General features: G+C 35.9%; 1 protein-coding gene across 2 annotated transcripts in view; it reads left to right on the top strand.

Annotated features, from left to right (window-relative positions):
• The first annotated feature begins 204 nt into the window (after positions 1-204).
• The window catches only part of LOC150085302 (ATP-dependent DNA/RNA helicase DHX36-like), a 458,954-nt gene continuing 433,401 nt past the window's right edge, over positions 205-25,757 (top strand). For both annotated transcript variants that reach the window (XR_016546967.1, XM_090373980.1), the window contains exons 1-3: positions 205-483; positions 7,738-7,784; positions 21,895-22,028. Coding sequence is in view for 1 of the 2 variants with exons in the window: in XM_090373980.1 (XP_090230106.1) it covers positions 7,754-7,784; positions 21,895-22,028 (165 nt within the window). In the remaining variant the exon portion in view is untranslated. The remainder of the gene's footprint in view (positions 484-7,737; positions 7,785-21,894; positions 22,029-25,757) is intronic.

The raw sequence follows: 25,757 nt of genomic DNA on the forward strand, positions 1-25,757 counted from the left end.
GCTCATTAATAGGATTTAACCCAAATGAAAATTTAAAAAGTTGGCGGGTTAAGTGTTAAAAATAGCGGATTTTGAGCATGCGGCTAGCGGGAAGTATTATTAAGAGTTGGCAACACTGAATTCGCGGCCGCTTGAGCTTCTGGAATATGCCAATTGATGGCAGCAGTATTCAGAATTAAATCATTTTCGTATTAGCTTATTTCTATGGAGGTAATTTTAGTTTATTTTAGGTACCATCGGGATTTATTATTTCTTGTATATTTATAAATTATATTAGTAGACTGAAATTTTTTAAAAATCGTGCAATTTCAGTAGCCGTCTCAGGTGCCTTCAGTTACTCAGTATTGGTAATTAGCTCTTCCACGAAGTTGACAGTTCATTTTCTTTACCGTGAGATCGTTAAAAGTGGACCTTAATTTCGGTGTCAGTTATTAATACATAAACAAACAAAGTGGCCTTTGGACGTTTACTCACTATATATAGGTAAAAATGTTATGACTTACAAAGTATTTTTATAATTCTAATAGTTTTAATCGATATTTAAAAACATGTATCATCTCGAATGTAAACATTCCAAACATTTAAAAGATTCGTTCAGTTGAGTTGGGGGAAGGAGCCCCCTTCTCTAAATCTCAGCCTTCTAAAGTAACTTAATAAATTCAAGGAAGAACTGGACAAACTTTTGGAGCGAATGGACGGGTGAAATGGGAATAATTTTTTATTTTATTTTTTGGCTGATGCTGCATCAGCTTTCTTTCTTGCATCATATGCCTCAGATGCTAAATACGTTAGCATCATTATACGAGAGTTTTGCGTCCGGCAGGATAGCAGATTAGTTCGCAACGTGGACAGTTTATCTGCTAGCTAACCATAAGTGGAATATTTCACAATGCTAGTTAAGGTATTCACGGAAATTTTTGCTCGTTAATGTTTTTAGAGTGACATATATGTTGTGATATATTTCAGTGCCGAATTTAGCAATATGCTGTACTGTATTTTCTTCGTAAATGCTCGAAATAATGGTAGCTGTCAGATAGGATTGTGAATAATAAAGTAGAATCTTAAAAAAAAAAAAAAAAAGACTACCCACATCATTTGTGCTTCTATAATAATTTGTCTAATCGTTAGTTAAATTTAATGAAACTATTCACTGCCACAACACCAGATGGAAGTATGTATTCCAATCACTCTACCAGAAAGCAAAATTTTAACTGAAAAAAAAAAAAAAAAAAAATATATATGTATTATTATTAACCATAAGGGACAAGGAAGCCTGAGGCTTTTACTGCGCCAGCCAAAAAAAAAAAAAAAAAAAAAATTCTTAATTACCCTGAGAGAGAGAGAGAGAACATGTTTGTTTGTTATTTGGTTTTTAGAAGCATTAGCAACTAAGGCCATATTGCTCCGGGATATGCGGTGGTCATTCCCTGACCTTTCCGTATTTGGTGGTGATGGGCTCAAACCCTGGTCTAATCAAGAAGCATGTGCTAGCACTGCTGCTCCTTCCCACCTGGCTACGGAGGCACCAGAGAGAGAACAAGAGAAGAAGAGTTCTGCAAATTGCAGCGGCTGGAGACTAGGCCCCTGCGAGGTGATCTGATTGAGGTGTATTAGGCCTTGATGGGTTGAGCATGCTGAATTCTGATGGGATTCTTCCACTTGTTCAGATTGTGAACCTAAGGGAGCATAAACCCTTCCCTATCTTCCCTATTGATGACTTTTGAGGTTATGATGAACATTGTGGCGAGATCCAATATTCCTTACATTTCGAGGGTACAGGTCTAAAACGGTGTTCGCAGGCCGACCACTAGTTAGTTCACCGGATTAAACCTATTGGTAACTCTCCAGGAGGCTTCTGGATCAGCTAGTGTATAATATTGCTACCTCTACTCTGCCAGATAGTGACTGGAGGGAGTTCGAGTAGTGTGTATGCAGGGAGCATTGTTGAGGCCACGTTATGTCAAGGATCTTGGTATATTTTTACCATGTGTATGCCACAATCAAAAATTTCATTACTTCATACAGCATATCCCCTCCCTCCCTACTTTTTCTTACTATTGAATACAACATGAATTGTCAAACCAATACAGTAAGCTTATCTGCGAAAAGATCTAAACTCCCAAACACATCCTAATTCATTTCACAAATGTACATGGTCTCAATTCTAATCTTAGCGATGTCCATTTTCACTTGCAGTCTGCCCAACCCCATATACTTTTTCTGACAGAATCTCGGTTATCGGTTGATTCAACTACTGCTCATCTCAGATGCAACTACTGCTCATCTCATCTCCGTTCTGATATTCCCTGTCAAAGACTTGGCAATTTGGAATCTCCTCTCTTTGATCTTCTCTGGCTTAAAATTTCTCTACCTCATTGTGTCAAATTCATCTGTTGTCTCTACCGTTCTCCCAACTCCACTAATCACTTGGAGCTCTTTGACTTCCTCTCTTTGCAACTTGACTTTCTCCAGTCTAACTTTCCTAACAGTGAGGTTATTTTCCTTGGTGATTTTAAAGTTCACAACTCCAGCTGACTTCCGTTTTCTAGTCACACCGACCCAGCTGGTCGAGATGCTGAGGCTTTTGTAATTACTAATGACCTTGCACAGATTGTTCATTTACCTACAGGAATACCAGACAATCCTAATCATACAGCCAGCACGCTTGATCTTTTTCTCACAAATAACCCTTCTAAGTATACGGTCGAAGTGAGAGTTCCTTTAGACACTTCAGATCACAAATTGTGTGATTGTCTCTTCTCCAATGGAGCCTTTATCTCATGGCTATTCCCAACCTCTTGTTGTTTGGCATTACAAGAATGCAAAATGGGATGACCTGCGAGATTTCTTTTCTTCTTTTCCTTGGGCAGATTACTGTTTCAAAACTTCTGATGTCAATGTTTCCTCAGATCGTGTCAGTGAAATTATTCTTGCAGGAATGGAATCCTTTTTTCCCACACTACTTTGAAATCTCGTCCTTTATCTAAACCTTGGTTTTCCAATAAAGGTGCTAAGGCTGTTCAAGAGAAGAATGTTGCATATCGTAATTGGCTTGTTTCTAATTCTTCAGTTTCATTTTCTGCCTACACCAAAGCTTGCAACAATTGTAAAGCAGTTATTAATCAGTCCAAACTAGAATTTGAACAGGCTAAGATTAGAAAACTTGCTTCTTGCCCTAATGGTAGCCGAGCATTCTGGTCTCTTGCCAAAGCTATTGGCCGCAACTTTTGCCCATCTCAGCTCCCACCTCTGTCCAGACCAGATGGTTCTGTTGTCACTTCAGCCAAGAATAAAGCTGACCTGCTAGCGTCCCATTTTTATTCCAACTCGTGTATTAATGATTTTGGTAAAACACCTCCCACCATTCCCAACACGCTCCATTCAATGCCTCCTGTGGCCTTCCATCAAAAGGATGTCAGAAGGATTTAGACGAAGCTTTGATGCTAAGAAAGCTTCAGGTCCCGATGGTATTTCTCCACTTGTTCTCAAAACCTGTGCTCCTGAACTTACTCCTATTCTTTGCTGCCTTTTTTCACTTTCTTATTCCAAAGGTGTTTTTCCTTCTGCTTGGAAATTTGCTCATATCCAGCCAGTTCCCAAAAAGGGTGACGAATCCCTCCCATCCAATTATCGTCCCATTGCAATTACTTCTATTCTTTCTAAAGTAATGGAGAAATCAATTAACCGCCAGCTCTTAAACTACCTAGAAACCTTCCGTCTGATCAACGTTCGCCAGTATGGATTCTGTCAGTGTTGATCTACTTGTGATATTCTGGCTTATGTTACCCATTTATGGACTAATTCAATGGAAAGGTTCGGTGAAATACAAGTAGTTGCTCTTGACATCTCATTTCTTTCGATCTTGTCTGGCATAAAGGTCTTCTAAACAAGGTTCCATCTTATGGTTTGCCAACTGTTTTTTGTAATTGGTTATCCAGTTTTCTCTCTGATTGCTCACTGAGGGTAATGGTAGATGGCTCTCTGTCTTCTAGCTTCTCCATTAATGGCGGTGTCCCCCAAGGTTCAGTTCTTTCCCCCACTCTTTTCCTCTGTATATTAATGACCTTCTTCCATTGACTGGAAATCCTATCCATAGTTTTGCCGATGATACCACATTGCATTCCACTTTCCATTTTAAGGAACCTTGCCCTGCTCAATCAGCTTCAACTTCTCGAATATCTGCTACCAATTCCTTAAATGCCGATCTCCAGGTAATTCTTCAGTGGGGCAAAGACAGCCTAGTTGATTTCAACCCTTCTAAAACTCAGTCTTGTCTTATATCTCGCAAAAAAGGATTCTTCTGCTCCTATGTTTATCTTTAGTGACACTCCGATTTCTAGGCAAAATGATATATCTCTTTTGGGGATTACCCTGACTTCTAATCTCTCTTGGCAGAAGCCCATTACAAATATTGCTTCCTCTGCATCTAAAAACTTGGTTTTCTCTTTCGCTGTCGGCGTTACTTTTCTTCCGAACAGCTGCTCACTCTGTATAAATCACAAATCTGCCCTGCCATGGAATATTTTTCCCACATTGGGTGGTGCCCCCAATCCTCTCTCAGGCTTCTTGATTCCATTCAGAAGAGGGCAGTTAGGTTAATTAATGATTCATCTCTAACAGAGTCTCTCCACTCGTTGTCTCATAGACATACTGTTTCTGCTGCACGCCTCTTCTACAGATACTTCCACGGGCACTGTTCTTCTGAAGTCCAAATATGCGCCGCTACCAGCCAACATCCATTTACTGTCCAATTTCAAACTCACAGAACCAACTTTTCATCTTCCTCATTTATTCATCTAACTGCCGTTTTCTGGAACAATCTGCATATGTATTTCCTGAAAATTACAGTCTACAGAAGTTCAAGCCCAATGTTAACAAATATCTTCTTTCGTCTCTCAACCTCCAACCAAGCACGGTTCTAAGTACTATAGGTTCTAATACCTCTCGTGCTTGGGGATTACATAGTAACAACCAACAGACTGGTTTAAGCTAAACTTTATTAAAATAAATAAATAAATATATATATAAATAATAAAACAGATATAAAATAAAAGTGTTAAAATACATAAAGGTGTTAAAAAATATAAAAAGCAATAAAATAGAAGCTTTTAGGGTGGGGTGTTCCTTCATTAGCTAGTCAGTGTACTGAGTGTATATATATATATATATATATATATATATATATATAGATATATACACACTGGGTAAAATAACAGATGACTGGGCATGATCATAAAATCACAACTCCTGTTAGTTTGATTAACAATCACAGCTCTTGTTAGTTTGACTTATGCCTAATGCTTAAATCAATAGGTACGCTATCCTGTTATTGTTAACAATTGCTGCAACTCTTTTCTACATCTATCCACAGTGTCAGCACTAGTTTCCAGACTAGTGCACTGCAGTATACAGTGGCTGACAACCTGTTCATACCTGTTACGAACAGTTGCATGCGATTGTATTGCAACTTTTGTTAGTGTAATATAACCAACATCTATTCTAGGATATAGCTGATTGACATTCCGAAGGTATTATTATTATTTTTTTTCCTAATTTCTCTGAATTTGATATATCATTACGTTTTTTATTTATGGTCTGGCCTTTTTTGAAATATTTCATATCCATGTAAATAATTTCACATTACTATATGACTGAATGCTGTTGCATCATCAATTATGTCAGTCCGAAATTTGATGCAGTCTGTTATCAGATGGCATTTATAACCACTGCTATTTTGTTCACATTTTAAGCTTTTGATTTTTTTTGCTCCCAAAATATGGTAAACCTCTTGGATTTTGAGCTGAATTCACATTTGAAGTCAAATATTGCCCAGCACCTATAGATTTAGAGAGGAATGCATAAGTATTACAATGAGCAGTCTAATTACAATAATTACAATAAGCAGTCTAAAAATATTACATGTATAAATTTTTTTCATTTGATTTTTCTTTTGTAATGGTCAGGCCACCATCTTGAGTACTTTCATACAGATCTGGATGCCTCATTTTAAGAAGGATGTAGACCTGTTGGAATGCATGCATTCAGAGGCAAAAGGATACTCTTATTAAGAAAGACTTGAATTTTGCAAACTGCAGTATCTGGAAACTAGGCACCACCAAGGAGACTTGATTGAAGTGTTTAAGACATTAAATTAATTAACTAAATGTTGATTACATCCTCATTTTTTCTTGGATAACAGATATAAGGGGACAGAAATTTAAATTGAAAAGTATGATTGCACTATAGATGTATGAAAATTTCTTTTCAGCCAGAGAGTAGTTAATTGTTGGAACAGCCTTCCATCTGGGTTGTGGAAGTCGAGTAGTTTGCTGAAGTAGAAGTAACTCCTCTCCTGAGCATTTGTAATTGAATATGACTGTAAGAAACTTGTGATTTGTTGAATCAGCTCATCTTGAGATCTCAATGAAACTGGCATTTAATTGATAATTATCACTTTTCATGGTAATCAAATTACTATGCCTTGCTCATTTGTATTCCTTAGAAGAATTTTTGTGCCATATAAAGCTTACTCTTATAGAAAATTACATTTAGTTTGTTTTGGTAATTTTAATTGAAAGGAATCTAAAAGTCGTTGCACAATTTATGCACAATATCCCTATGGCTATTATCAAAATTTGTTAAGCTACTATGCAGGAACTTGTGACCAGTGAACCCAGGGGATATCCTGCATATAGGCCTGTTATTTTTAATATATAAAAAAAATTTAAATCCCATGTGGATACAGATTTGCATTTTTTTTTAAATGCAAACAAATCTAAATCCTGCATACAGATTTTCTTCTCTCTCTCAACTCAGTTTTGGTGATAGTGACTTTTACTTTGATTGCTGTACCAAGTAATGTTTGCCAATTGAATTGTGTCAGGCAGCTTGAAATTAGGAAACATGTCACTTCAAAAAGTTATGTTAAACTTTCCTATGGTATGCGACTGATAATTGCCAATTCCTGTAATAACGTTAAAAGAAACGTGATTAAAATTCTTAATGTGGAAATGAACATAGAAATTAATGTAAATTATGCTTAACTAATTAGTTTAATGAAATTTAAAGATTACACAAATGAAATTCTTCAAATGAATGCCAAAAAAAGGCATTCTCTGAATGAAATTAATTCAAGCACACAACAATCAACATTTTGTTACCTCTTTGAGTTCTGGTTTCATCATATAACAATGATAGAGCGAGTAAAGATGTTGATGTTGTGTTCTAGAATAAAATAGTTTGAAGAAATTTGTATCGATGTATTCTTTAAATTTCATTGAACTAATTAGTTAAACATAATTTTACTTGAGTGTGCTTATTTGCATATTAAGTATTTTAATTTGCTCTCATATATTTCTCTCACACATCATATCAAACATGGGACTCTTAGGGACACTTTATTCTGATTTACTAGGGGTACGAACTGATGAAAAATCTCATCAGTTTGCATCTTAGTAAATTAAAAGGAGTGGTATGAAGGGATGAAAAATTCATCAGTTTTTACTCCTCCCTTCTGTTTTTTTTTGTTGTAGATTGCATTCTTTTCAGCATTCCACTTACGTTTCAGTCAATCTATAATTTATTTCATATCGTTTTTTTTTCATGAGAATTAAATAAACTTTTTTCCCATAATTTTTTTTATTTTTATTATACAGTAAAATTTATTATAACACTCATGTTTGAATAGTTTGCTGTATAATACATTTGCACAAACTAACTATAGTTTTTCTTGTTTAGGCATATATTTTCAAAAATGTCAAGAAGATATTTCTGTCAGGATAAAGGTAAATCTGTTTTTTAATAGAAAGATGATGTGAAGAATTATAGCTGGTGATTATAGCTTAGATTTATGTCACTGCCAGAGCCAGATTTAAACTTGTTGTGACCCTAAACTATAACATGTATGAAGCCCTTCACCGGTTCATTGTGACAATATTAAAAAAGAATTTAAGGTGGAACGAGGCCCCTAAGTTATAGCTTGTTTACCTTATGTGTAAATCTGGCCTTAGTCACTACATTGCCAGTTGTCAACATTCCACTTACGTTTCGACAGAAGACTATTTTTTAATAGTCTTCTTTCTTTTAATTTAATCTTTTACTACATGAAAATTTAAATAGTGGAATAAAGAGGTGAGTTGTTCTTAAAGATGTTTTTAAATTATTATTATAAATTGAATTTATGAAAATGATAGATTTTTTTTAAAATATAAAAGCACTTTACTTGAAGCAGCTCATCTCGAGATCTCACTGAAACTGCTGGCATTTAATTGACAATCATCACTGCTCATGGTAATCAAATTACTGTGCCTTGCTCATTTGTATTCCTTAGAAGAATTTCTGTGCCATATAAAGTTTACTCTTACAGCAGATTACATTTAGTTTGTTTTGGTAATTTTAATTGAAAGGAATCTAATAGTCATTGCACAGTTTATGCACAATATCCCTATGGCTATTATCAAAATTTGCTAAGCTACTATGCAGGAACTTGTGACCAGTGAACCCAGGGGATATCCTGCATATAGGCCTGTTATTTTTAATATAAAAAAAAAAATTTAATCCCATGTGGATACAGATTCACATTTTTTTTTTTAAATGTAAAGAAATCTAAATCTTGCACACAGATTTTCTGCTTTCTCTCCCTTAATTTGCTTAATCATTTCATAATTATTAGCTTTTTGTGTTAAGATGAAAATCCTGTCCCTGTTTTTTTTTTTTTTTGTTTAATGTGATTGAAGGCATCATGGGAAGTGAATAATTCTGAAAAAAAAGCATATTCCAGCAAACAGAAGTATTAGTAGTGGCAAATGATGCTAGGAGGGCAGGCTATACTGCATTAGAGGGAAAAAAAAAAAATAGCCACATGATTTGTCTATCCCGTCTAATAATTTATCTAATTCTTTGTTAAATTTATTCAAACTGGTCACCTCCACAATACCAAATGGAAGTTTGTTCCAAACATCAATCACTTTCTAGCTGAAAACAAATTTTTGCACATTTATCCTACCAGCCATCCTTTTACAAGGAGTTTCTGAAAAGTAAGGTAACACATTTTTTTTTCTCTCGATGATGTTTAATAATACAAAGTTGAAATGACACACCAAGAAATAAGTGAACATGCACTACTTCTCCACAAAGTCTCCAGTTTCATTGATGCACTTGTCCTAACGATGGATCAGTTTATCAATACCAGTACTGAAGAAGTCCGTGCCCACATGCAGTAACCAACATTGCACTGCCTGATGAACTTCCTCATCCGTGGTTGAAATGCTTTCCTGAAAGATGTTTTTTCGGAGGGCCGAACAAATGGAAGTCTGAAGGTGCTAAGTCTGGACTGTAGGGGATATGTGACAGAGTTTCCCAACGAATACGGTGCAACCACTCACGAGTGGTGTGGGCAGTGTGTGGAGTTGTGCAGTCGTGCAACAAAATCATGCTGTTTGTCAGTCGTCCTGCCCGCTTGCGTTGAATGTTGGCTTTCAGTTTTTCCAACGTAGCACAGTAAAGCTGTGCATTGATTGTGCCTTCCTTCAGCAAGAAATCCACCAACAGAATGCATTGACAATCCCAGAACGCTGTGGCCACGACTTTTTGGACACTGGGAATAGTCTTGAATTTTTTGCACACAGGAGATTGTGGATGTTTCCAGATCATGGAGTCTTGTTTGGTCTCCTGGGTAAAGTGATGAACTCACATTTTATCTGCAGTGACTATGCAAGCGAGAAAATCGTTTCCTTCATCGCTTTATCGCAACAGGTTCTCCAGACACACCCCCATGTGTTTTTCTTTGTCCTCCTCTGACACCCAGCGGCAGCACACCTTTCGAGAGCCAAGGACATTGTGAACAGTTGACTTACTCACATTCACTATTTGTGCAATTTCACGCAGTTTCACTCGCCTGTTTTCAAGAATGATGCCCTTAATGCGCCAAATGTTGTCTTCTGTCTTGCTCGATGAAGGCCTGCCTGCCCGATGTTGATCTTCAATGTTAACACGGCCCGCTTTAAATTCATTGCACCAAAAACACACCTTCTTTGTCACCACCTTTTCGCCATACACAGCAACCAGTTCATGGTGAATGTCACTTGGTGAAGACCCTTTTGCTTGCAAAAAAGTGAATAACTTCATGAACATCTGTTTTGAACCACGCTTGCACGGTAGCTGCCATTTTGCAACTGGAATCTGCTGTGAGGCAACAGTACCGCAACACTGCACTGGCAGTCTTTTTTAACGTTATTAATGGGTCTATCTGTCCACCACGTTTCATCTCATTCCCTTTCACCATTATTAAGAAAAAAAATGTGTTACCTTACTTTTCGGAAACCTCTCGTACAATTTAAATTTGTCTCTGTGTGTTGTCTAAGCAAGAGCCGGAATGCCATCTACATTTCACTTACTCAGTCTATTTACTTCCTTGTTCATTTTACAAATATACATAATCATACTTCCAGTCTCAGTGATGTTTATTTCCAATTAGAGTCTGCCAAACTCCACTTCTTTTTCTGACCAAATACCAATTATCAGTTGACTTGACCACTGCACATCTGTTTTTCTAATTATTTGCTGTATATTTCCTTTTACTTCAAAGATGCAGCTTGTGCATATGTCTGCTCTGATATGCTCTTGCAAACCCTTAGTCATAATTATGAGAGCTTCCTTGGACTCAGGAATGGAGGTGTGCAAATGTATGGAGGTGTGCAAATGTATCACCAATTCACAAAGAGAGTTCAAAAGGTGACACAAGTAACTACAGACCTGTTAGTTTAACTTGTGTTGTAGGAAAATAATGGAATCGCTGGTTAAAGAAGCATTGCAAGATCATCTAGACAAGGCTGAGTAACAGTTAAGAAACAGCATGGGTTTGTTAAAGAGAGGTCTTGTCTGACCAATTTGATTGGATACTGTGATTTGGTCACAAAAGAACTGAATGCCGAAAATAACTTTGATATCATATACTTGATGAGACCCGTCAGGGTCTCATTTATTCGAAATCTTCTCTTTTTAATCTTTTCTGATTTAAAATCTCTCTATCCCATTCTGTCAGATTCTTCTGTTACTTTTATCGATTTTCCAATTCTACTAATCATTTAGAATTCTTTGATTTCCTTCCTTAGAAACTCATATTTATTACCAAGGAAAGTTAACAGTAAGTTAACTTTCCTTGGCAATTTTTATGTTCACAATTCCAGCTGGCTTCAGTTTTATAGTTACATGGAGCTAGCTGGTCAAGTTGCTGAGGTTTTTGCAATTACTAATTCTCTTGCACATATTTTTTGTTTACCAATCAGAATACCAGAACAGTCTTTACCATACAGCCAATGCTTGATCTTTTTGTCACGAACAGCCCTTCAAAAGTAGACAGTTGAGGTGAGTGGTCCTCTAGGCCCCTCAGATCATAGCTTGTTGATGTTCTCTTCTTTTTCATGGCTATTATTAGCCTCATATTCTTTGACATTACAGGAATTGCAAAGTAGGATGGTCTGCAAGGTTTATGTTTTTCCTTCCTTGTTTGGATTACTGTTCTAAATCTTCTGATGTCAGTTTTAGCTTGGATCATGTCAGTGAAATTATTTGTGTAGGGATGAATTCCATTATTCCACTCTTTATCTTAAAACCTCGTTCTTTATCTAAACTTTGGTTTTCCAATAAATGTGCTGTTAAGATAAGTATGTTGCATATCACAATTGTCTAGCATTCAAATCTCTAGTTTCATATTCTATCTACACCACAGCTTGCAGCAATTACAAAGCAGTTATTAATCAGTCTAAATTAGTATTTTAACAGGCTAAGAGTGGAAAACTTGTTCCCTAACCAAATGTTACTTGAGCATTCTAGTTTCTTGCCAAAGCTATTGGCTGCAACTTTTGCCCATCTGTACTCCCACCTCTTTTAAAACCTAACAGTTCTATTGCCACCTCAGCTAAAGATAAAGCTGATCTGCTGCCATCTTACTTTTCTTTTATTAATGACTATTCCCTATCATTCCCAGTACACTATAGATGCTTGATGCCATCTGTGGCCTTCGGTCAAGAGGATGTCAGCAGAATTGTGAATGATCTTGATGCCAAGAAAGCTTCATGTCCTGATGGTATTTCTCCACTTGTTCTCAAAACCTGTGCTCATGAACTTACTCCTATTCTGTCACCTTTTTTTTTTTTTTAACTTTCTTATTCCAATGATGTTTTTCCTTCTGCTTGGAAATTTGCTCATATCCAGCCAGTTCCTAAAAAGGATGACAAATCCTTCCCACCCAGTTATTTCCCATTGCACTTCTACTCTTTCTAAAATAATGGAGAAATCCATTAACTGCCATTTCTTAAACTATCTAGAAACCTTCCATGTGATCATTGATTGCCAATATGGATTCTGTTATTGTTCATCAACTAGTGATATAGTGGTGGTTTATGTTACCCATCTATGGACAATTGAATGGAAAAGTTTAGTGAAACTCAAGCAGTTTCTTGGCATTTCAATAGGCTTTTGATTGTGTTTGGTATAAAGGTCTTCTAACTAAGCTTCCATCTTATGGATTGTTGACCGTTGTTTGTAATTGGTGTCTAGTTTTCTCTCTGACTTTTCACTCTTGATGGACAGTAAAAGGATGCTGACTGGTTGTGCCAACATGTGCTGCAACCCATCAGCATCCTTTTACTGTCCAACTTCAAATTGCAGAACCAACTTTTTTTTCTTTTTGGCACAACATGCTGGTAAACCATTCCTTGAATGTCAAAAATTGAGATGTCATAGCCTTTTCTGCAGAAGCCACAACTTTTGTTTTTTTGGTGTTGGCGATGACATTACTCTTTGTGTCAGAATGATGAAGCCATGTCTCATCTGTCATTATCAACTTGTGCAGAACCTCACCATCTTCAGTAACCATCCATTGCAGCTCCTGACAAACTTGCTTTTGCTCAGGTTTGAGTAGTCTTGGAACCCAGCATCCACGTGTCATATGCAAATGGTCATGGAGAACACCATGCGTGCTTTCTACTGATATTCTGAACATCTGTGCCAATTGCCTTAATGTTATAAGATGATCCAGCTCAGTACTGGTGAAGTTTTTATGGCTTCAGCTAACAGAGAAGTTTTCCTTAAATTTTTACCAATTTATTGACTAAATTGGCATATTAATTTATTTTCTAGAAGTAGCTTTATATTCCTAATTATGATACCTAGTTTGTTTTCAACTTAGAAAGAGATTTTGTGGGTTATTACTTAGTATCGGTAAAACTTGCACCGTTTGAAACTTGCTGCCATTGTGTAGTATCGATACGGAATAGCATTATGTATATCTCGAACTTGATAATGTAAGGCATAACATAAAACTAGATAGTGTAATACATTGCACTGTAGTAGGAATCTGTTAGCTTAGTACAGTATTGGCAATTAATCAATTACATTTATAAATCCTTTTAATTTTTATTGTTAATTAAATTGTATGTAAACAGAAATCATTCCCCAGACTAGAGCAGCAAAGCAACTTGCGAAAGTGCTGTGATTTGTAGCAGAACCAAAGGGGACAATTCTTCGATGCGTCACAGTCTAAAAAAATGTGCAAAATGCAACATATTTGTGGATCCCTCTCGAACAGGACATGATCTAGCCATGGAGGATGTCTTTGTTTCTGTGCTATGTGTAGAGAATGTGAAGAAATTAAGTGCCAACTCAACTTTCTGATGGGTGTCTATGAGAGCTTGAAGAGTTGGCAACCTTCAGGGCAGAATGCGCTGGTCTCACAGGAGTTAGTTATTGTGTTGGTGACCCAATTCTCAGGGAAACGGGAAATATATTATGCAAAAAAAGATAGGTGGAATAAGTTGAGTTGATGACGTTGTAGAGCAGATATCATCTTTTAATGGCACAAAAGGTGATATTGTTGTACATGTTGGCACCAATGACATTGAGTGTAGGAGATCTGCGGATTTACTAAGCAAATACACGTCAATGTTGAAAAAAAAAGTCGTGAGTTAGGGTTAAATTTGAAAGTGTCTGCAAGCCTGCCCAGACACGATAGGAGGAAGTATATGATGAGAGCTTTGTCAATCAATTCGGCCCTGGAGAGATTGCTCATGGTGTAGAATTTTTCTCAGTGTGGTCTTTGATTGTTAACAGGAGAGATTGCTTCTACAGGGATGGGATACACTTAAATAGAAAGGATGCAAGAATATTTGCTGATGCTATCGAGGCAGCGTTAGGTGGATCCAAAAATTGCTAGCTTGGGAGATTCAGACTAATAGATTAATAGCACACAGAGGTGGAAATGATTCTTGCACTGCTTCTATTGGAATGAACAGCAGCCTGGAAAGCTAGTTGCTGGGGATTTTAGGAACTGCTGGGAGTTATGAAACAAGTAAATACAAATGGCTGTGTTAGAGTAACCAAGAGTAAGAATGGGTGCATGTATACTTGCATGTACACCAATGCAAGGAGTATAGTAAATAAATTTGATGAATTTGAAGTGCTGGTCAAGACATCAAAAGCGGATATATTGTTGGGATATCAGAGACGTGCCACTCAGATATAAGGGATGCAGAATTGAAATTTGGGGAGTACACTGTGTAGACAGGATAGGAAGGATGGGTTATGCTGTTAGTTAAGAAACACATAAAATCTAAGGAAGTGCATCCAGTCGACATAGATGGACAGTGCAATGTTGAGTCAGTGTGGTGTGACATAAGTGCTGGGAAGGCAAAAATGAGGGTAGGAGTTTGTTATAGGCCTAATGACTCTGATGAGTACAATGAACAATTATACAGAGAAATAGTGGGCCAGTAAATCAGTGTGTCTTATAATGGGGGATTTTAACTTCCCAGATATAGTTGGTCACTTGTACTTGGATATAGTTGGTCACTTGGTCACAAGATATACTTGTTAGTTGGTCACTTGTACACTAGGAAGGCTTTTGTGGATTTATTGGATGATTGTTTTCTACAGCAGCATGTTAGAGAGGCAACAAAAGGGAGTAGTACTCTTGATCTGATTATCAGCAGTGATTATTCATGCATTAAGAATTTACAGACAAAGGAACCACTAGGTAGCAGTGATCACGGTGTACTGATGTGGGATTTACTTAAAGATGTTTTTTTTTTTTTTTTGTTGTTGGCGCATCGGCTTCTGTGGCCATAATGCATCTCTCAAGGTTTTTGGACTACTCTGATCCAATCCCGAGGCTGGATTCGAACCCGCGACCTTTGGGTTGCCAGGCAGGCACTTTACCCACCCGGCTAGCCCGATCGGCACTTACTTAAAGATGTAACTACCATCGGGGATAAAGGGAAGGGTTTTTGCTTTTGTAAAGGCGACTACAGTGGTCTCAGAGTTTTTTAGGTTCTATACAGTGGGACCAACTGATGATGTTACCAACGGCAAATTCTAAATGGGAAGCATTCAAGAAAGAAATCTTGGAAGCTACTAGGCTTTTTGTTCCAACTAAGAAATACTGCTCTAGGTTCAGGCCCAAATGGATGTCAGACGAACTAATGAGGCTCGTGGCAGAGAAGAAAAATGCATGGGATGCACATGAATTGTCAGGTGACACAGAAACCTATTGTAGATACAAGCTAATCTGTAATCAAGTCACAAAGGAGGTTAGGCAAGTGAAGACAGATTACGAGAAATCTTTGGCAAAGGATGCAAAGAAAAACAGCAAAGACTTCTTTATGTATATAAACTCTAAAAGGAAGGGGATGAATCAGATTGGTCCATTTGATATCAATGGTTTGACTGTAGATGATCATTCTCAGATAGCTGCCAAACTAAATGAGTATTTTGTATCTACATTCACACATGATGAGTTATTCAAGGAGGAGAGGGCCAGGCATTTTTTTTACTTGGACTCCGATTTATTTTGACTTAAATCTACTTGGCTTTTAGCCATTTGTATCTATTGATGTATCATTTTTAAGTTACATGTGTCCTATTATTTTTAAATTTTGGACTTGGCATATCATTGCATTAGTTGCCCTTGGCCCATAGAAACCAAAATCAAATCAAAATCAAAACTTAGTACTGTGCATGGGTTGAAGGTTGAGAAGATGAAATGATGGATTCAATTTATCTGATCTGCAGTTGTACCATGTGCCTGATATAAGGTTAAAAATGTTATAAGATTGTTCTTAATGATGCTGTTTATTTAATACATTCCATTCCGGTTATTTGGGACACATCGGGACTAGTGCATTTTGGCCCGATTAAGCGGCTGCCCCAATTATCCAAAGTTTCACATAAATAGTTAAAAATACAATGTATCCCCCCCACCTTTACAACTGGTTCACTGTACAATCAAATCACGTTACGACAGACTCAATATAGTAAAGTACCATTTACTATACGATGTGCAGTAAGTGCCGGTCATTGTGATCACCTTTGTGAATTGAATTTTAATTTTATTAAACAGCAATTCTAATTAGCAAAAATAGGAGGAATATTATCCACAGGCTATAAAAGCAAACATATATTAAGCACAAATTTACCCTTTATTACCTTACCAATTAAAAAAAATTAAATGATACATGAAAATCGGAAGAATATACATGATAATCGGAATAATTAATACGTACTGTAATATGTACATACGAACTAGTTGACATTTCTGTTCACTGACATTTGTGGGTGGGGGTTAAAATTTAAAACAGTAAAAAGATAAGCACTCAATAACAAAGAACACGGCACACACAAATTGCAAGTAACACGAACGGAGTAACGAGTTACAAAGCTTTAAAAATAGGAATGAAGAGATCTGAAAATTAATTTTTTTATATGATTGAAGATTTCATGGAAGTGTAAACACATTTCACCATAATAACCCACAGAATTCCAGCTGTCGATATTATCGCAAATTAAATAAGATCGAGTTTACTGTTCGTTTATGATAGATTGCACTAACAGAAAAGCCCAATAAACAGGTGACTGCTAATTGTTTTTATTGTTTTATGGTTGTGACCTCCAAAATTTCGACCGAACCACTTGGTACCGTCGGAGACAATCGTAGGGTAATCTCCAGTGCTGCGGTCTCCTGCCCCGATTAAACTTCATGCTGTCCCAATTAAGCGAAATAAACCCTGACTATTTTCTCGATTGGTTTCTGTTTTTTAAGATTTGCCTCAAATAAACGGCTGCCCTGATTAACCGGTGGCCCAAATAACCGGAATCCACTGTATTATGATAAAAGAATTTCTTGTGTAATGTTGATTGGAAATGCATCCACACCGACAAAGCAGTGACCATCTCTGTCTGTTTGATTATGCTGTCTGTAGCATTGGGATATCAGTGTTATATTTCTACTGGCTCCGTGATTCATTTAAGTGTCTTATTACTGTACAGGCATAAAAGAAATACAATAGATGTGGTTACTACTATGTTTAATGTAACAGCAGTAAATTATTTAATTTTTTAATGTGATTTTAATTACTTTAAGGCATTTGATAGTATATAACAGAACTATGACACTCAATATGTTCTACATCGATATCAATATTTGTAGAAAAATAACAGAAATTTACCTCAGTATGATACGTAGAACACTTTTGTATGATAAAAAAAATTAAAACGAATAAAATATTAATGCAAAATAATTACAGTAAAAATTCAATTTGAAAACAATTCAAAAATTAATTAAAAATTCTAAAAACAATTCAAAAATTAAATAAAATTAATTAAAAAAATTAATGTAAATTTTGAAAAACGTTCTGCAATGACTCCCAGCAGTCTCTGAAATGCCCTTCACCTTGTTTTGTAGGCTGCTGTGCATTCCAGTAGAAGTGGTGCAAGAATCACTTTCACCTCTGCCTGCAGCTGCTGTTAATCTATTAGTCCATGTATCGCCCCCCCTCAAGTTAGCAGTTTTCCAACCCACCTAACACTGCCTCAATAGCATAAGCAAATATTCTTGCATCTTTTCTATTTAGTGTATCCCATCCCTGTAGAAGCAGTCTCTCCTGTTAATAACCACAGACCAGGATGAGAAAAATTCTACTCCTGGAGCTCTGCACAATCTCTCCAGGGCTGAATTGATTGACAAGGTTCTCATCATATACTCCCTCCTATCTTGACTGGGCAGAATTGCAGACACTTTAAAATTCAGCCCTAACTGATGGCTTTTTTTCAACATTGACCTGTAACTGTTAAGTAATTCTGCCTGTGTCCTACTCTTAATATCGCTATTGCCAATGTGTACAACAATATCACCTTTTGTCCTTAAAAGATGACATCTGCTCTACATCATCATCAACCTCTGCCCCTGGCAGACATACCCTGGTCCTGTTCCACTTATCCTTTTTGCACAATATGTTCTCCATTTCCCTGACAATAGAGTCACTGACAACTACTAGTTCCTGTGGGACCAGCGCATTCTTCCTTGGAGGTTGCTGCTGTGTCGTGTGATGTTCAAGTGCAAGCTCTGGCATTGATATGGGCAGCTGAGAGCTTGATGGACCCCTCAGTTTAAATCCTTTGAGGGCATCCACCCTGTCCTTCAAGCTCTCATATAGGCTCATAACAACTCTGAGTTGGTACCCGATTTCCTCACACTCTTACATAGCACGTACACACACACACACACACACACACACACACACACACACACACACACACACACACACACACACACACACACACACACACACACACACACAAAGACATTCCCCTTGGCAATATCATGCACCGATCCTGATTGATCCACAAACATCAAACAAGCAATACATTTCAAAAGGCTGATTTAGAGGACAACCATTCCCCCCCTCAGTTTCCCCTGAGCCACAGCACTCCTATTATCTTGAGCCTTTTGCTTTGCTGCTCTGGTCTGAGTCATGATTTTGATTCAATTTCAAATAAAATTTCAATACAAAAATATAACCCTAAACTTATATCCTAATGCAGTTATAACACTATATATATATTTCAATATCGAGTATTATCTGCGAATTACGTTATGACTTTCGTATCTCCTATCACGTTATATGTATTAATTTATAATGTTACGCTTGTAAAATCTAAGTCGTTATATGTATTTATTTAAAAAAAGTACAATTTAATTGACTATGAAATTTAATAAGATTAATAAATTTTACTGATTAATTGTTAATACTATACTAAGCTAACAGATTTCTAATACAGTGCTGCATGTTTTTCTATCTAGTTTTACGCTATCTAGTTTGGGATGTACGTTGTGTCTTATAACAATGGTGGCAAGTTACGAATGGTAAATCTGTGGACACTAAGTATTAATTAACTTTCAAAATCGCTATCTAAATTCAAAATAAACCAAGGAGCTTGAAGCTATTTATAGAGAATAATTTAATTTAACAATTAAGTCAATAAAACAGCTAAATATAATTAAAAACTTAACATTTGCTGGAGCTGCAAAATCTTGTCCAACATGAGGATTGGATACCCTTACCGATACTAAGTAATAACCTAAGTGTCTCCGTAGCCAGGTGGAAAGGAGCAACAGTGCGTAGCACACGTTTCTTGATTAGACCGGGGTTCGAGCCCGTCACCACCAAATACGGAGGATGTGGAAAGGTCAACGAATGACCACCTCATATCCCGGAGCAATATGGCCTTAGTTGCTAATGCTCCTAAAAAAAAAAAAAAAAAAAAAAAACAAAAACAACAAATAATAACCTAAAAAATTTCTGTCTAAGTTCAAATTGCATATATTGTTATGTAAGGCTTGTGAGCATGGTAGTGCCTGTGAAGAAATACATTTATACAGAGAGAGAGAGAGAGAGGTATATGGTTAGAGAGTAGTAAATATTATACAGTTCAAATTAAAACTGAAAGACTGTTTAGAGAATGTAAAACTATTAAAATTTTATTGTGTGTTCTGTAAAGTTATAATCTTAGTTATTAAATAATAAAGAGATAACTATATTTACTTTTAACTTCTGTTAATCCCAGAAAAAGAAAAAATCTTTTAATTTAAGAAAAAATTCAAAATTGAATGTGCTTAAAATGTAATATACTGCATACAATAACTAACTTGTAATTATTATAATGATCAAATATTAAAACACAATTTTTATATTTTTTGAATAATTTGTTTCCCTGAACCATCTGAGATTTTATTTCATCAGTCATCCATGGCTTATCTTAGCCCAGACCTGAGTGAAGCATGAATCCAGGAGTGAAAGAGGTGTATAAGGTTTTGATTTCCTAATTTTTTTTGTTATAAGTGTTGGACAGGGTCTGAAATTGGCAGGCCAGATTGTGTGTACTTTGTTAATTATAATCCTTGGTTAGTTCAAATTTGTCCAAAAGTTTCCTCTTTATCAAAAGTTACTATAAGCTTGTCAAGCAGTTAGGTATCTTTATCCAAAACATTTTTTGTTTTATTTTCCATACAGAGAAGTGCTTTTAAAATTTACAGTTAATTATAACTGAAACCTGCATATTTAATATGCCCTTCAACACCATAGGAACACACACATACAGAACAAACATTGGCAGGATGATTAATGACAGGAATCAGGGCATATTATTGTGTGACAAGACTTAGAAAAATTAGACACATGGGCTGAGAAGTGGCAACCAAGGTTTAAAGTTGATAAATGTAAAGTACTATATATGGGTAGTGACAATTTCAGAATAATATACCTATACCATTTGGGTGGTACCATATTCAAGGTGGCGGAGAATGAAAAATACCTAGGGGATAATGTATAGTCCTACATAGAGTTCTCTGAGCAGCTCAGACAGGTTGCTAGGATAGCTTATGTGGTTTTGCAAGTAATATACAGCAATTCTGCCAGGGACAAGGAGATGATTATCCTATTGTATATGGTAGGTTGCATCATGAGTACAGCATACAGGTGTAAAACCCTCATTTTTAGGAAGCATGTGGAACTGTTGGAATGGATGCAGAGAAGAGCAACAAGATTAGTCAGGAACACAAAACAGGCTTATGATGAATGACGTTCTGAAAATTGTAGTGTTTGGAAACTAGGTATCTATTATAGAGGCCTCATTGAAGTGTTTAAGATTTGAAATTAATTGAGTAAAGTAGATACTGATGACATCCTTACGTGTGATCTTTTTTGGACAACACATAAGGGAACATAAATTTATATTGGTAAATGTTAGTTGCAGGACAGATTTGCTTCCAGCCAAAGAGTAATTGATTGTTGGAACAAACTTCCATGTGGTTTTGCAGAAGCAGGTAGTTTGAGTAAATATAATGAAAGATTAGATAAATTGTTAGTGGGGATGTAAAGAAGTTTTCCTTTTTTTTTTTTTTTTTTTTGGCTGTTGCTGTATAAGCTTGCTTTCTTGAGTCATTTGCCACTGTTAATACTACATTAGAAAAACAAAGCATGAGGTTTAATTTTTTTTTTTTTTTTTTTGTAATAACTGAATTTTTAGCATTTTTGTTTTGTCATTTATGAAATTTTCTAGGTATATAGCTCAATTTTTTTTGATTAGATGGTATCAAAATCTCATTTGTGAGATAATCTAGAGTTTATTAACTAGAATGACTCCACACAGGGTGTATCAAAAGTATAAACAAAAAGTTCTGTAAGTCATTTAAACATATATCAGATCCTGAACTGTTTCAGAGGTCGTGTGAATTTTAAAAAATATCTATGAAGTTTTGAATAAGATAAGAATAAAAAAATAAAGAGACACCTGCCTAGTAAAATGTTTATTCATACTAGGTACATGTTACTTATTATTTATTTTTATTAGTTTTATTATTTTTTACTATTAAAAATTCCATTGCCACTTTTAGGTGCTTAGCATAAAAGCGTAAAGCACCAGTTCTCTTCACCATATCTATCTGCCTGCCTGCCTATCCACATGTATTAACTTGATTCCCAATGGATAGATTTTCATAAAATTTTACATAGATAGGTCAAGCCATCCCAAAATTCAATAAAATATTTCTTTATAATTTTATAGGCTATCATCGACGAGAGGAACATTCAAGGATGAAGCCACGTCATCCTGCACATTTAAAAGGAAAAGAAATTGGACTGTTTTATGCACGCCTAAATAGGAAAAGAAATGCAAAAAGAGAGGAAGATGCTCCGAAAGTAAGATTGATTGCATTTCTAATCCATTATTCATGTTATTTACTAAATTATTAGTATTAGCAATGACCACATGGTACAAGGAAGCCCATGGCTTATGCTGCACCAGCCAAAAAAAAAAATATATAATAATAAAATAAAATAAATAATAATAATAATAAAATAACAAAAAATGATAAGAATAAAATAATAATAATAAGAAGAAAATTAAAAAAAAATATAATAATAATAAATAAGAGAAAAGGAAATGGACAACCTAAACATTTCCCTCCTCCCATAGGTAATTAACCAGCTGACCTTTGAAATTCCCCAAACTGTCAGCCTCTACCACCCATGTAAGTAACTTATTCAAGTAATTTATAACTCGCTGGTTAAAATATGAATGGGATTATGAGAAAGATTTATTTTATTGTCCAGACTGAACTGTATAAGTTCATTTTTGCTTTATACGAAAGCATCTGAGTTACTTTTGTTTTATGTGGAAATATGTGAATTCAGTTTTGGTTTATATGGAAGTGTAAATCAAAAATTCATTTTTGCTTTGCATTTTTTTATTTATTTTATTTTTTTGTTTTTAAAATTAAGTTATCTGTTTTGACTTAGAAGCTTTGTCTTCTCCAAGTAATTATTTTAAATATATCCAAATAATTATTATTTGTAATCTCCCACTGCATTAGCCCAAGCAAGAGTGTGGCCCTATCTTTTAACGCCTTGAAACCTGGTATTGTATTTTCCTCTTTGGCAATGTATGTTTGATCTGGAATTTTTTTACAATACAGAGCAGTCTCGTCAACGTTAAAAATATGCTGCATTGAATAGCCACCTTGTTCAATAATTTTTCCCAACACATCACAAAATTTTTCTGCAGCTGCAGAATCGGCACTGGCGGCTTCACTGCATACTTTAACATTCTGAAAACCAGCATGATGCTTGAACCTATTAAACCACCTGTTGCTTGCCATGAACTTGGGTTGGGGTTCGCCATACATACCCTTAATATCTTTTGATTGAATCTGATTTTCCATCCATATTATTAATAGCTTTTCCATCTTCGATATAGCACCTAAAGGCTGTTTTGTGATCACTGTTGATCTTAAATGTGTCGATCCTTTGACATGTTCTTTTATACACGCACTGTCCCTTAAAATAATATTAGTGTGCAGTAGATGACAATTCTGTGCAATAGATGACAAACTTTGTCCTGTTTCGTACTTTATCATTTTCATTTCTAAATCAATTTTGTATCGTTTCCTGGCACTACTACCACTACTACCACCACCACTTGCACTTTCCATGGTCGCTTTCCTTTCATCATTATAATACAGGTGACCTCCGCTTAACGCTGATAATTGGTTCCAGAAAAACAGAGTGCTAAGTGAATTTGCGCTAAGCAAGCGCCGCATTCCCATAAGGTAACATATGTATTTGTGAGTCGGTGCCATAGGATATTTCCTAATTAATAATAAATGGTAGTGAAAAGATGCACAAATGTCGGTCAAAATATTTAATATTCAAATATTTGTACATATAAAATATTCTGCATTACATACGTATTTAATTATGTGGTAACTACTTATGTATCAAAATTAAACTTGAAATTCCAATTAAAATCATGATTTTAATTGATTTAATTTAATTGATGAATTTAATCATGAAAAATGTGTCGATTTTGGGTTGTATTTTGGCCCTCTTTCTGGTAAACTAAAAGGGGTTTTAATTTAAAATCCACCGTAGCATTACCACCCAACAATAAAGTCAACCGATCCTTCGGCGCTTTGAAATCCAGCATGTTTTTTCTTTTTTCAAAACTTGTTTTAGGCATTCAAAATTCGTTTTCAAAAAAGTCCTGCTTCATCTATGTTAAAAACTTGTTGAGAAATGTAACACATAATACTTCTCAACAAGTGTTACATAGTTCCGAGATCAAAATTTTAAAAAATGATCAAGTATATTGCTTGTAATATTTGCGTTATATGCATTTATAACTCTTCCATAATTTTAAACAAGTTCATTTTTGAAAGTTCCGGCTCTTTGATCTGCACTTGTGGCTTCTCCCTGGATTTTAAATCTATTCAACCAGCCCTTCATCATCATCAGTCATTTTCAATCCACTGCAGGATGAAGGCCTCTCCAGCAACTTTCCAGTTCCTTCTGTTTTGAGCACTGGCCATCCATTTACTACTGACAAACTCATGAATTTCATCTATCCATCTCCGCCTTTGTCTTCCAGGTTTTCTTCTAACTCCTCTTGGATACCATTCTGTTATTTTCTTAGTCCATCTGTCATCATGTCTTCGAGCTATGTGTCCTGCCCAAGACAATTTTAGTTCTTTAGTTTTGATAAGAATGTCCTTTACTTGAGTTTGCGGCCTAATCCATGTGTTTCTCTTCTTATCTAACAGTCTGATTCCCAATATGATTCGTTCCATTCTTCGCTGTGTAGTTCTCAGCTTCTCCTCCATTCTTTTGGTGAGTGCCCAAGTTTCATTTCCATAAGTCATGGTGGGGAGTATACATTGTTTCATTATTTTACGTTTCAGACAAACTGGGATATTGCTCTTCAGTATGTGACTATATTTCCTGAATGTTATCCATCCAAAATTTATTCTTCTCTTGACTTCCAGCCATTTATCATTATTACAGCTAATAACGTGTCCCACATAAGTATATGACTCCACCTTTTCAATTACTGCTCCTTCAATCATTATTTCCCTTTCTGTGGCATACTTGTTCATCATTACTTTTGTTTTAGCCATATTCATCTTTAGTCCAAAATCCTTACTAACTGTGCATAACTGATTAAGATTTTCCTCTAATTCTTTGGGATCGTGGCTTACAACCACAATGTCATCTGCAAATCGTAAATGGTTTAGGTACTCTCCGTTCACATTGACTCCTTTCTGCGACCAGTCTAATCGTCTGAAAGCTTCCTCAAGGGCAGCAGTAAACAGCTTCGGAGATATTGTGTCTCCTTGTTGAACTCCTTTCTCAATTTTAAATTTCCTACTGTCTTTGTCTAGTCTAATAAAGGAGGTAGCACTCTCATATATTTTCTTCAAAATCATAATTCATGTATATGGGGTATCAATGCCTTGTCTTTCCAGTGCCCGAAACATTGCCTTATGCTGTATGGAGTCAAATGCCTTTTCATAATCCATAAATGCCAGGCATAATGGTGTTTTATATTCATTTGCTTTCTTCATTAGCTGTGATATTATGTGAAGGTGATCCATAGTTAAGAATCCTGTCCTAAACCCAGCTTGCTCTTTCGGTTGATTCTCATCAAGTATTCTTTCTAATCTGTTAGTAATGACCCTTGTGAACAACTTGTAGATGTGGGATAACAAGCTAATTGGTCTATAATTTCCAATTTCTAATTTATCTCCTTTCTTATGCAGCAAAACTATGATTGCATTATTCCACTGCTTAGGCGTCACACCTTTTCTAATGCACTTTGTGAAGAGCCTTGCCAGTTTTTGTGTTATGTCTCTTCCTCCCAATTTTAACAACTCTACAGTGACTTCATCTTCCCCCGGGACTTTCTGATTCTTCATTTTCTTCAATGCATGTTCTACCTCATCAGGAAGAATATCGGGTATGTCGTATGTGTTGCTACTTTGCGATTCATCTTCCCCACTGCTGGCATCATTCCCTTGCTCCTTGTATAATTCTCTGTTGTAGTCTTCTGCTATTTATAAGTACACCATCGCTATTCTTCAGTTTCAGTATCAT

Source organism: Mastigoproctus giganteus, chromosome 5, assembly GCF_048544385.1.
Source record: "Mastigoproctus giganteus isolate SK-2022 chromosome 5, ASM4854438v1, whole genome shotgun sequence".
Classification (NCBI taxonomy): domain Eukaryota; kingdom Metazoa; phylum Arthropoda; class Arachnida; order Uropygi; family Thelyphonidae; genus Mastigoproctus; species Mastigoproctus giganteus.